The sequence below is a fragment of the Nomascus leucogenys genome, chromosome 23 (genome assembly GCF_006542625.1).
Source record: "Nomascus leucogenys isolate Asia chromosome 23, Asia_NLE_v1, whole genome shotgun sequence".
Taxonomy (NCBI): domain Eukaryota; kingdom Metazoa; phylum Chordata; class Mammalia; order Primates; family Hylobatidae; genus Nomascus; species Nomascus leucogenys.
This window is the reverse complement of record NC_044403.1, coordinates 26,021,276-26,034,441: the sequence shown is the minus strand read 5'-3', so window position 1 is coordinate 26,034,441 and position 13,166 is coordinate 26,021,276. Positions and strand designations below refer to the sequence as shown.

The following is a 13,166-nucleotide window of genomic DNA, read 5'->3' as shown; positions in this document are numbered from 1 at the left end:
ACCAACCCTTTGAGGAAGTCCACAAGGTCAAGCTATTCTCTTTTTTTTTTTTTTTTTTTTTTTTTTGAGACGGAGTCTCGCTCTGTCGCCCAGACTGGAGTGCAGTGGCGCCATCTCGGCTCACTGCAAGCTCCGCCTCCCGGGTTCACGCCATTCTCCTGCCTCAGCCTCCCGAGTAGCTGGGACTACAGCCGCCCGCCACCACGCCCGGCTAATTTTTTGTATTTTTAGTAAAGACGGGGTTTCACCGTTTTAGCCAGGCTGGTCTCGATCTCCTGACCTCGTGATCCACCCGCCTTGGCCTCCCAAAGTGCTGGGATTACAGGCGTGAGCCACCGCGCCCGGCCCAGGTCAAGCTATTTTCATAATACTGCTACACAGATGTTATTTGTCCCTTTCACTCTCATTCTATCACAAGTATACTGTAGAGTTTTCCAGAGGCTTCATGAAGTGTGTATGGTGACATTATTGCTCCCATGGCTAATGTAATGTGTGCATGTGTATTTAAAAATGTATTTGCTTTAATTTCTAGTATGGTAAGTATCAAAAGAACAAAATATAAGCAAAGCTGTTTGAGATCTTCAATTTCTAAGAGTGGGGTCTGAGACCAAAAAGTTTGAGAACCAATGCTTTAGTAGAAATAATTTTATCCTTACTCTGGACAAAGGAGAGAGAGGGAGAGAGAGAGAAGAGGAGAGAGGCGAGGCAAAGAGAAAGAATATTAAGGACCTAAAATGGAGGAGGCCTGGAAAAGGGGATGTGATGGAAGAAAGGATAACCTAAAAAGGGTTTGGACTTGGATTTTGTTGAGGGGGAAACTCTGAGTCAGTTTTGCCTTGCCCCAACTACCCCACGCTAGATGCCAAGTCTAAATCGTCACAAGTCACTGCGAGAAAGAATCTAGTTCTGTCCATATGGAACTCTTGTATTAGGCCTCAATGGTGAGCAGGGGAAGCCTAGGCCGAAATGAAAGGGGGTGGCATCCATGATCCTAGACAGAAGTCAGCAGATGAACAAGCATCTCAGTAGCTTTGTCCACCAAACCTGGGGCTCTTCGGCTCTCAGGCCTCTGTGGCGGTTTAAATCCAGAATGCCCATTTTCTGTTCCATCTAACCAGCTTTTAGCAGTTTAATTCCCTGCCCACCCAAAGGCACGGGTGGGCTCTCTGCATCACTTCCCACCACTGGAGAAGGGGTGCTCTGCGTGCTCACAGTTTAAAGAAGCCATTTCCAGCAGCAATGCCTTCCCCGGGCCCTGGCTTCCACACTTAGTACTCTTCTGCGTTGCTAAACTGGAATTGCCACCCAAAGGTCCAAGTGTCCAGCCCACCTTCTTGTGTGTACACCCTGCAAGCCTCCCAGAACGAGAGGCGTTGGGAGTCGGGCACGGACAGCGCTATGGCCTGATGTGCGTTCAGAGGGCGGAATCCTGGGGACACTGTGTGAAGGAAGACAGAGAGTGGGAGTTGGAGGGTCGGAGCAGCCCCTGACTGGCGGCATCCGGCCTGATGGCGTCGGTGGTGACAGCGGACCTTTCGGATTGCGCCAGCGCCGCCCGCGTCCCGTCAGTGGCCAAGGTCCTGGCCCGGTGCGGAGTGCCCAGGCCGCGCAGGGTGTTGCGGAAGCCCTCGGCGCTAAAGTAGTACACCAGCGGGTCCAGCACGCAGTTGGCGCCGGCCAGCAGCACCATCACCATCAGCACCCCGCGCACGCGATCGCGGGCAGGCACGCTGGCCGCCACCAGCTTGCTCCGCAGCAGCCCGTAGACCGCCAGCGTGGCGTTGTAGGGCACGAAGCACAGCAAGAAGATGACGAGGTTAGCCAGCAGGAGGCGCACCGTCTTCCGCCGCCGCTGGCTCTGCGTGGCGTCGGGGCGCGCCAGCGTCCAGAAGACTCGGCCCGACGAGTAGACCACCGCCGCCAGGGGCAGCAGGAAGCCCAGCGCCTCGGCCAGCAGCACGAGGGGCAGCAGCCTGCCTTTCCACAGCTCGTCGCTGAAGCTCTCGAAGCATAGGCGCACCTCGCGGTCCCGGTAGCGGCAACGCGAGGGCCTGTGCACGCGGGCGGCGGGCACGGCAAACACCAGGATGAGCGCCCACACGCCCAGGCAGAGCAGCCGCGCCACGCGGGGCCGCCGCAGGTGGCGCAGTCGCAGCGGGTGCACGATGGCGGCGTAGCGGTCCACGTTGATGAGCATCAGGAAGATGCAGCTGCCGTACATGTTCATCTGGAAGATGGCGCCCGTCGTCTGGCACAGGAGGTCGGGGAAGGGCCAGTGATGTAGTGCATAGTAGGTCAGACGAACGGGCAGCGAGAGGGTGAAGAGCAGGTCGCTGGCCGCCAGGTTACACATGTACACGCTCACCACCGAGTGCACGCGCAGCGCGCGCAGGAAGACCCAGAGGGCCAGCGCGTTGAGGGGGAGCCCGGCAGCCAGCACCAAGCTGTAGACCACCAAGTGCAGGCGGTGGGTAGGTCGGTAGTCAGGACAGGGGAGAACAGAACTGTTGGCTGAGGAGCTGTTGGCTAACATCGTGCCAAAGTGGGAATGGGAGCTAGGCTGGGGATGCCATGGGGCACACCAGAGTCATGGCATGGCATTCACCTCCGGGGCTGGGGCCTAGAGGCTGTACAGACATGGTCCCAAAACAAGCAGAGGGAGGGCATGGGAATGTGGGCTATGGCTGCAGGGACAGATGGCTGCCAAGGGTTGGGTGCGTTTGGTCACAGCTTCGTCAGCAGCAGAGACCTGGAATAGGAAGGCAAGCCAGAAGTTACACAGAGACAGGGCTGCACACACAAATGTTTAGCTCCACTGGCAGGCCTTCTGAATCTTTTCTCAGCCTCAAGTCTGCCATTGGGCCAGAATAGGTTCCTACAGCAGGACTATATAGTATAGTGTTAAACACCCAGGGACTCGGATGCCTAGGTTTAAATCTTGGTTTTGCTAACTTGCCTAGTTGTGTGACTTCAGGAAAATTAATCTTGGCTGGGTGCAGTGGCTTACACCTGTAATCCCGGCACTTTGGGAGGCCAAGGCAGACCAATTGCTTGAACCTAAGGGTTGGGGACCAGCCTGGGCAACACGGGGAAACCCCATCTCTACAAAAAAATACGGGGCCAGGTGCAGTGGCTCACGCCTGTAATCCCAGCACTTTGGGAGGCCGGGGCGGGTGGATTACCTGAGGTCAGGAGTTCGAGACCAACCTGTCCAATATGGTGAAACCCCATCTCTACTAAAAATACAAAAATTAGCTGGGCGTGGTGGTGCACGCCTGTAATCCCACTTACTCGGGAGGCTGAGACAGGAGAACCACTTGAAACCAGGAGGCAGAGGTTGCAGTGAGCTGAGACTGTGCCATTGCACTCCAGCCTGGACAACGAAAGTGAAACTCTGTCTCAAAAAATAAAAATAGCCAGGAGCAGTGGCTCACGCCTGTAATCCCAGCACTTTGGGAGGCCGAGGCAGGTGGATCACCTGAGGTCAGGAGTTTGAGACCAGCCTGGCCAACATGGTGAAACCCCATCTCTACTAAAAAAAAATACCAAAAATTAGCCTGGCATAGTGGTGGGCACTGTAATCCCAGCTACTCAGGGGGCTGAGACAGGAGAATTGCTTGAATCCAGGGGGCAGAGGTTGCAGTGAGCCAAGATCGTGCCACTGCACTCCAGCCTGGGTGACAGAGAGAGACTCTGTCTCAAAAAATGAGAGAGAGAGAGAGAGAGACAGACAGAGAATTCATGAGGTTCTTTGGAGATTAAGATGATGTGTGTAAAATGCTTAGGTTGCTGTTACTATCTCAAGATCTCTTCTTTCCTTCTTTCCTTGCTTACTGAGCTCATAGAAGGTTCCAGGCATGTTCACAGCAGGGAACAAAACAAAAAGTCTTTGCCCCCACCTCCTTTACATTCCATTGGAGGGAGACAGATAATAAGCACAAATCAATAGGTGGTCTTATGGAGCGCCTCCTTGGACCAGGTGCTAGGCTACCTCCTCATTACCCAAAGAATAAAGATCAAACTCCTGAGTACAGGGGAGGCTGAGGCAGGAGAGTCCTTGAACCTGGGAGGCAGAGGTTCCAGTGAGCCGAGATCACGCCACTGCACTCCAGCCTGGGTGACAGAGTGAGACTCCATGTCAAACAAGCAAACAAGCAAACAAAACTCCCAAATACAGAACAAAATCACAGCCTTACTCATCACATGCATCATGGTGCCTATGTGGGCTGGATTTGTGGTCAAAGCAAACTGGGTTCAGCTTAATGATTTGACTTCTCAGTTTCTTCATCTATAAAATGGGAATAATAATATAACAGTGGCCTCATAGGCTGATTGCATGCTAGTCTTGACCAGAGCCACATGTGAATAAATTTGACAGCACAGTCTTGCTAGGCAGGGGAAGGCCCTGTGGGTTGAGTTTTGCCAAGTGCTCCCCCAGCAGGTCTAATCCATTGCACTCCGGCCTGGGAGACAGAGTGAGAGTCTTGAGAGTCCGTCTCAAAAACAACAACAACAACAAAAAAGACCAAGACAGTGTTGCTTAACCGTCACCACTATCTGTTTCCAGAAATAGAACCTTTTCATCAACCCAGCAACGACTCTGCAGTCATTAAGCAGTGCTACCCACCGCACCCCATTCAACTCCTGGTTCTAGTCTACTTTCTGTCTCAATGAATTTGCCTATTCTAGATATCTCCTATGAGTGGAATCATACAATATTTGTCCTTTTGTGTCTGGTTTATTTCACTTAGCATAATGTTTCCAACATCTATTCATGTTGTAGTATGTAAAGGAATTTCTTTTCCTTTTTTTTTTTTGGAGACCCAGTTTCGCTTTTGTTGCCCAAGCTGGAGTGCAATGGCGCGATCTCGGCTCACCGCAACCTCTGTTTCCGGGGTTCAAGCGATTCTCCTGCCTCAGCCTCCTGAGTAGCTGGGATTACAGGCATGCGCCACCATGCCTGGCTGATTTTGTATTTTTAGTAGAGACAGGCTTTCTCCCTGTTGGTCAGGCTGGTCTCGAACTCCTGACCTCAGGTGATCCACCCGGCTCGGCCTCCCAAAGTGCTGGGATTACGGACATGAGCCACCACGCCTGGCCTGGAATTTCATTTTTATAGCTGAATAATGTATTTCATCGTATAATATTTTGCTCGTCCATTCATCTGTCAGTGAATACTTGGATTCTTTCCACCTTTTGGCTATTGTGAATAATGCCACTGTGAACAAGGGTGTCTAGATGTCATCTTAGGGAGAGAAGTTGTCTGAGACCCTGAGCAATTATCCCAAGACACCGAGTTTATTACTTTCAAAAGGAACTGTTTAGGCCCGGCATGGTGGTTCACGCTGGTAATCCCAGCACTTTGGGAGGCCGAGGCAGGCGGATCACGAGGTCAGGAGATTGAGACCATCCTGGCTAACACGGTGAAATCTCGTCTCTATTAAAAATACAAAAAATTAGCCGGGTGTGGTGGCGGGCGCCTGTAGTCCCAGCTACTCAGGAGGCTGAGGCAGGAGAATGGCATGAACCTGGGACGCGGAGCTTGCAGTGAGCTGAGATTGAGCCATTGCACTCCAGCCTGGGCAACAGAGTGAGACTCCGTCTCAAAAAAAAAAAAAAAAAAAAAAAAAAGAGGGCCAGGCGCGGTGGCTCATGCCTGTAATCCCAGCACTTTGGGAGGCCGAGGCGGGCGGATCATGAGGTGAGGAGATCGAGACCATCCTGGCTAACACAGTGAAACCTGTCTCTACTAAAAATACAAAAAAATTTAGCTGGGCATGGTGGTGGGCGCCTGTAGTCCCAGTTACTCAGGAGGCTGAGACAGGAGACTGGCGGGAACCCGGGAGGCAGAATTTGCGCTGAGCAGAGTTCGCGCCACTGCATTCCAGCCTGGGCGACAGTGAGACTCCGTCTCAAAAAAAAAAAGGAACTGTTTAAATTGTTGCAAGAAAATAAGTCATAAACCTGGCTATAACAAGTTTTTTGTTTGTTTGTTTTTTGAGACAGGGTCTCACTCCGTGGTCCAGGCTGGAAAGCAGTGGCTCGATCTTGGCCCAGTGCAGTCCTGACCTCCCAGATTCAAGTGATCCTCTTACCTCAGTCTCTGAGTAGTTGGACCTACAGGCGTGTGCCACCATCCCTGGCTAATTTTTAAATTTTTTGTAGATGGCCAGGGGCAGTGGCTCACACCTGTAATCCTAGCACTTTGGGAGGCTGAGGTGGGTGGATCACTTGAGGTCAGGAGCTCGAAACCAGCCTAGCCAACATGGTGAAACCCCGTCTCTACTAAAAATACAAAAAAAAAAAGCCAGGCATAGTGACAGGTGCCTGTAATCCCAGCTACTCAGGAGACTGAGTCAGGAGAATCGCATGTACCCGGGGGAGGGAGGTTGCAGTGAGCTAAGATTCCACCACTGCACTCCAGCCTGTGCAACAGAGCAAGACTCCATCTCAAAAAAAGAAAAAAAAATTTTTTTCATAGAAATGGGGTCTGACTGTGTTGGCCAGGCTGGTCTTAAACTCAGGCTCAAGCAATCCTTTTGCCCTGGGCTCTGTAAGTCCTAGGATTACAGGTATGAGCCACTGTACCTGGCCACAAGTTTTTCTTGTATTTGGTTTTGTTCTCCCTCCAACCACCACCATCAACAGTTTGAGACTTGTAAGAGATATAGTAAAATAGTTAAAGGGAATAAAGAAATACTTCCTCTGCAAAATACTAATCTCAACAATGAAGATAATACCAAATGAGGCTTAAACATGCTGAAAAGCAAGTAAAACCAGGCTCATTTCTGATACACTCCCCCGCCCTATGCTCCTTTGCTCCATTCACACCAAACTAATACTAATTGTGGACATACCTTATGTTTTCAGGACTCTGCCTTTGTATGTGGTGTTTCTTCAACTTGGAATGCCCTGCCTCCCGTTCTCCAACTGGCAAGCCTAGTATTTTTTCAGGACTCTGCAAAGCCTTCCCTGACCGCCGCTGCAACACAAGGCAGATGTGGTACCAGCGCTCTCCCCATGCATGGTAGTCAGCTGTTCCTGGTCTGCCCCTCCCATTAGACTGTGAGCTCTTAGATGGAGGGGCTGTGGACCATGGCTTATTTATCTTTGTGTATTCCCAGCACCTACCTCTGTAAATGTTAAAAATAATAGCTATCATTTACTGATCATCACCATATTGTAATTTCTATGCATAATATCTAACATAGATACATTATTTCACTTCCTCATTTGTCCAACTGAAATGTATAAAGTGGGTTATTTGAAGTGGGTTATTTTTAATAACCCACTTCCAAAAGTGGTGACATAAACTCATCTTTCACACATACACATAAATATGCTTGAATCACTGGAACCCAAGAGGCGGAGGTTGCAGTGAACCAAGATCATGCCATTGCACTCCAGTTTGGGCAACAGAGTGAGACTCCGTCTCAGTAAAAATAAATAAGTAAATAAACCGGGAATGGTGGCTCACACCTGTAATCCCAGCACTTTGGGAGGCCGAGGCAGGCGTATCACGAGGCCAGGAGTTTGAGACCAGCCTGGCCAACATGGTGAAACCCCGTCTCTACTAAAAATACAATTAGCCGGGCAAGATTCACGTGCCTGTAATCCCAGCTACTCAGGAAGCTGAGGCAGGAGAATTGCTTGAGCCCGGGAGACGGAGGTTGCAGTGAGCCGAGATCGTGCCATTGCACTCCAGCCTGGCTGACAGAGTGAGACTCTGTCTCAAAAAAAAAAAAAAAAAAAAAAGGGCCGAGTGTGGTGGCTTACACCTGTAATCCCAGCACACTTTGGGAGGCCAAGATGGGCAGATCATGAGGTCAGGAGACCGAGACCATCCTGGCTAACACGGTGAAACCCCATCTCTACTAAAAATACAAAAAATTAGCTGGGCTTGGTGGCACCTGCCTGTAATCCCAGCTACTCGGGAGGCTGAGGCAGGAGAATCGCTTGAACCCGAGAGGCAGAGGTTGCAGTGAGCCGAGATTGCGCCACTGCACTCCAGCCTAGGTGGCAGAGCGAGACTCCATCTCAAAAAAAAAAAAAAGAAAAAACTAAAATGTTAAATAGACCAAGATTATTAGTTGAACGGCTACTTAAAGGTAAAGTTAGGCCAAGTGGTGGCTCACGCCTGTAATCCCAGCACTTTGGGAGGCTGAGGTGGGCGGATCACCTGAGGTCAGGCATTCAAAACCAGCCTGGCCAACATGGCAAAACCCCGTCTCTACTAAAAATACAAAAATTAGCCAGGCGTAGTGGCGGCATCTGTAATCCCAGCTACTCGGGAGGCTGAGGCAGGAGAATCCCTTGAACCCAGGAGGTGGAGGTTGCAGTGAACCGAGATCGCGCCACTGCACTCCAGCCTGGGTGACAAGAGTGAAACTCTGTCTCAAAAAACATAAATAAATAAATGTAAAGGCATAGTTAGGAATTTTTTAGCGAAGGAAATGGCGATGCTCTCTTGTTACTCTATCCCAAAGGGGAGAAGTTCTTGGGGTTCTCTTTTTTGGATACAGAGTCTCACTTCGTTTGGAGGCTGGAGTGCGGTAGCACAATCTTGGCTCACTGCAACCTCCACCTCCCGGGTTCAAGCAATTCTCGTGCCTCAGCCACCCAAGTAGCTGGAATCATAGCTCGCACCACCACACCTGCCTGATTTTTTGTGTTTTCAGTAGAAACGGGGTTTCACCATGTTGGCCAGGCTAGGCTGGTCTCCTGACCTCAAGTGATCTGCAGACCTCGGCCTCCCAAAGTGCTGGGTGCTGGAATTACAAGAGTGAGCCACTGCACCCAGCCCATCTTTTTTTTTTTTTTTTTTTTTGAGACGGAGTCTCCCCGTTGCCCAGGCTGGAGTGCAGTGGTACAATCTCAGCTCACTGCAACCTTTGCCTCCCAGGTTCAAGCAATTCTCTTGTCTCAGCCTCCTGAGTAGCTGGGACTACAGGCGCACACCACCATGCCTGGCTAATTTTTGTATTTGTAGTAGAGACAGGTTTCACCATATTGGTCAGGCTGGTATTGAACTCCTGACCTCAGTTGATCCACCCGGCTCGGCCTCCCAAAGTACTGAGATTATAGGCATGAGCCACCGCACCTGGCCCTAGCCCATCTTTATAAAGGAGCCTGGTTGTCAAAAAGCTGCCTCTTTCTGACAATCACACAGAATGGCCCAAGCTGAGCACTGAGAGCTGCCAGGCTCCTGGCCTGGTCCCCATCCCACACTCCTGCTTCCCGAGCCCTGGGGCTCCCTTCAGGAGCTGAATGGGCACAGCGCCAGGCCAGATGGCGAAGATGGAAAAAACTGCCAAAAAGGAGGCTAACAGGATGTGGAAGGAGGAAATCTAGGTGTGGGGGAGGGGCAGCCCAGACCCTCTCCCCCAATCCTGCCTTGAAGAAGAGGTCAGGCTGTGGGAGAGATGCAGGAATCAAAGAAATGGCAGCTGCCCCAGAAAAGAAGGAACACCAGGAAGGAGAGATATGGAGGCCCCCGTAGGCTGAAGAACGTCGGCACACACTGATGTCAGGTAAGTATACCACTCATTACACGTGTGTGTGCACAGACACATATACACACACACTAAGAGATGTGCACACAAGATCCCTGGTAACATAGAAATCAGTGTCTATACACATCCTGTAATAAACAGGTATGTGCACAGACAACTGGGCTGGGGAGGAAGAGAAAGAAGGCCCTGCCTTAGGGACAGTATCCTTACACAGACAGAACCAGGCAGCTTCACAAGCACGGGCGATCTCAACCCCAAGGCGCTGAGGAGCAAAGAGACCACGACACACACAGAGGCCCCGGGACTGCTACTTCTATATCACCCATCCCAACACCGCTCACACACCAGAGAGTGCAGCCACCTTCCTTCTCGCTGGGTCTCTGTCCTTCAGCTTCCCACGTACACATCCGGGGGCCAGGTTCCTTACCTCCTCAGGGCCTCTGGGATCTGTCCCATTGCCCTCTGAGCTGGGCTGGGCACTGCTCTTTGCTGAGATAAGCCAGAGGGGCAGGGCTATTTTCTGCCAGAGGCAGGAAGTGAGAATAAGAGTGTAAAAGTGAGCAGGAGGTGCAATCATGACCATTCCCTCACTCTCCTTCACACACCCTGCCCTGGTATCCAGCCTCTCTGGCAAATGATGTTGAGGGGAGCTGAAGAGAAAGGACCAGGGGGTTGGGAACAATGAGAAGGGCAGGGGGAGGGGAATGCCTCCTCTTTGCCCAGTTCCTCCCCCATACCCTTTCTGTGTTCCCCACCTCCCCGCAAGCACCACATGCCTTGCTCTGTCTTTTGCCTCCCCTTTTTTCTTTCTGTTTTTGTTTGTTTGTTTGTTTTGTTGTTTTTTTTTTGAGACAGAGTCTCGCGCTGTCGCCTGAGCTGGAGTACAATGGTGTGATCTCAGCTCACTGCAACCTCTGCCTCCTGGATTCATGCGATTCTCCTGCATCAGCCCCCCGAGTAGCTGGGATTACAGGCGCACACCACCACACCCAGCTAATTTTTTGTATTTTTCGTAGAGACGAGGTTTCACTATGTTGGCCAGACTGGTCTCAAACTCCTGACCTTGTGATCTGCCTGCCTCGGCCACCCAAAGTGCTGGGATTACAGGCGTGAGCCACTGCACCCGGCCTGCTTCCTCTTTCAAATAATTCACATCCTGGGTCCCCCGACTCCAATTCCTAGGGTTAGAGGTCTGAAAAGAAGGTTCTTACATCTCCCCATTCTCCTTGCCCCTGAGGATCAGCTCTGGAATAGCCCTACCCTCATTTTAGAGTCTCGTGGCCCATCAGTGTCTCAGCCCCGACACAGGAAGTCCCTCTTTAGTATGTGCTCTAACCCACTCGCTGAATTAGCGAAGCCTACTTCCTCTGCTTCTGTGTTCAGGCAGCGCTGGGAGGATGCACCCTTTCCCCACAGACAGGCTTCATCATGAAGACTCAGTATCTGTATATCCAGGCCCTCCAAACAGACCCCAGCTGTGCTGAGCCTCCAGCAGAAGCTTAGCTCAGTCTCAAGCCTTTGTGAAAAGCTCTGTCCCAGAGCTGTTTTGAGGGCACAAATGAATCCTTGTCTTCCGCTTATCCTGGGCCTGAGGGGCAGGGATGAGATGGAAGACTAAATGGAACCGGAGGATGAATCCTCATCCTCAAGGTTTAGAGACAGTACAAAGTCCCCAGGGTGAGTGGGGAGGCCTCCTTCTGCCCCAGGGGCCACATTCTTCCTCAGAGAGGAGTCTCTGGAGCGGGTCCCGGGTGTCAGGTCGAGTCTTCCCTCCTCCCTGGCCCAGGCCTGCCTGCTTCTCCAGCCAAAATTCCTGCTCCTGCCTTTCCCCACCCTTCTCTGCTGAAGCCTGTCTTTTCCTGCATTTCCGGCATCATTCTCGGCCCTAGCTTCTCCCTCCCTGAGTAATCTGACCTCATCCCTCCTGACATTTGTCTGGGAAAAGGCAGAAAGCAAAGGTGGTCTACAGCCCAGTAACCAGTTTCCCTGATGTGCGGATATCACCTTGCCATTGTGCCTCTCCCTTTACCCTGCTTTCAAGAGCTGGAAAAGGAAGAAAGTCAGTCCCAAGAGAAGCCACAGAGGCAGGCCCAGCCCCCTGACGTGTGCCCTGAGGTGGTCTGTGTGCATCTGACCCTTGCTTGTCGCCTGGCAGGTCCTGTTTCCTCAGGAAAATCCACCAGAGCCTGTGGGCTTTGCTGACCTCACTTGACCTTAGTGTGCACTGGCTTCAGCCCTCACCCCTCTTGCCGGCTCCTTCTCCTGGGTTTTTGTTTTGTTTTGTTTTGTTTTGTTTTCTGAGATGGACTCTCGCTTGCTGTGTCACCTAGGCTGGAGTACAGTGGTGCAATCTCAGCTCACTGCAACCTCCGCCTCCCAGGTTCAAGCAATTCTCCTGCCTCAGTCTCCTGAGTGGCTGAGACTACAGGCGCCTGCCACCGCGCCCGGCTAATTTTTGTATTTTTAGTAGAGATGGGTTTTCACTATGTTGGCCAGGCTGGTCTTGAATGCCTGACCTCAGGTGATCCGCCCTCCTCAGCCTCCCAAAGTGCTGGGATTACAGGCGTGAGCCACTGTGCCCGGCCATTCTCCTAGGCTTTTAAAAATGCCCCTGGGCATAAAAGATCTCTGTCAGGAGGTATGTCCTGGGATATGCACTGGGGGCAGCAGAGTAGGGAGAGCAGATGGCATCAGGCAGATGGAGTTGGGCTCTAGTGCCTCTGAGTGGCCGGGAGGTGAGGCCTACACATACTGCATTTGAGTACGTTTCTGTCTCACCTCAATCCCTGCCTCCATGTCCCGCTAGGTCTACAACTTTAGCTCACCCTAAAAGGATTTCTGCCAGCCTGGGCAACATAGCGGGACCCCATCTCTACAAAAAATAATTGTTTTTTGAGATAGAGTCTCTCTCTGTTGCCAGGCTTGAGTGCAGTGGTGTGATCTCAGCTCACTGCAACCTCCACCTCCCGGGTTCAAGCGATTCTCCTGCCTCAACCTCCCGAGTAGCTGGGACTACAGGCGCGTGCCAGTGTGCCCAACTAATTTTTGTATTTTCAGTAGAGATGGGGTTTCACCATGTTGTCTGGGATGGTCTCAATCTCTTGACCTCGTGATCTGCCCGCCTCAGCTTCCCAAAGTGCTGGGATTACAGGTACGAGCCACCGCGCCCCGCTCTACAAAAAAATTTCAAAAAATTAACAGAGGCCTAGCGTGTGGCTCGCGCCTCTAATCCCAGCACTTTGGGAGGCAGAGGCGAATGGATCACTTTAGCGCGAGTTCAAGACCAGCCTAGGCAACATGGTGAAACCCTGTCTCTACAAAAAAAAAAAAAACAATACAAAAATTAGCTGGTCGTAGGCCGGACGCGGTGGCTCACGCTTGTAATCCCAGCACTTTGGGAGGCCGAGGCGGGCGGATCACGAGGTCAGGAGATCGACACCACGGTGAAACCCCGTCTCTACTAAAAATACAAAAAAATTAGCCGGGCGTGGTGGCGGGCACCTGTAGTCCCAGCTACTCAGAGAGGCTGAGGCAGGAGAATGGCGTGAACCCAGGAGGTGGAGCTTGCAGTGAGCCGAGATTGCGCCACTGTACTCTAGCCGGGGAGACAGAGCGAGACTCTGTCTCAAAAAAAAAAAAAAAAAATTAGCTGGT

General features: G+C 51.6%; 1 protein-coding gene across 2 annotated transcripts; it reads right to left on the bottom strand.

The window, feature by feature from the left end:
* Positions 1-486: 486 nt before the first annotated feature.
* On the bottom strand, positions 487-10,003 carry LPAR5 (lysophosphatidic acid receptor 5). 2 transcript variants are annotated; one of them, XM_030804903.1, is made up of 2 exons: positions 9,940-10,003; positions 487-2,749 (listed from the first exon to the last, which is right to left on the bottom strand). In XM_030804903.1, the coding sequence occupies exon 2, from the start codon at positions 2,531-2,533 to the stop codon at positions 1,415-1,417; it is 1,119 nt and encodes a 372-aa protein (XP_030660763.1). In that variant the 5' UTR covers positions 2,534-2,749; positions 9,940-10,003; the 3' UTR covers positions 487-1,414. The 2 variants fall into 2 exon arrangements, with proteins under 2 accessions (XP_030660763.1, XP_030660764.1); XM_030804904.1 differs by lacking the exon at positions 9,940-10,003 and adding an exon at positions 6,858-6,965.
* Between the last annotated feature and the right edge of the window lie 3,163 nt (positions 10,004-13,166).

Coding starts and splice junctions, on each gene's coding strand:
- LPAR5 (XM_030804903.1), bottom strand. CDS start 2,533: ATGTTAGCCAACAGCTCCTCAGCCAACAGTTCTGTTCTCCCCTGTCCT.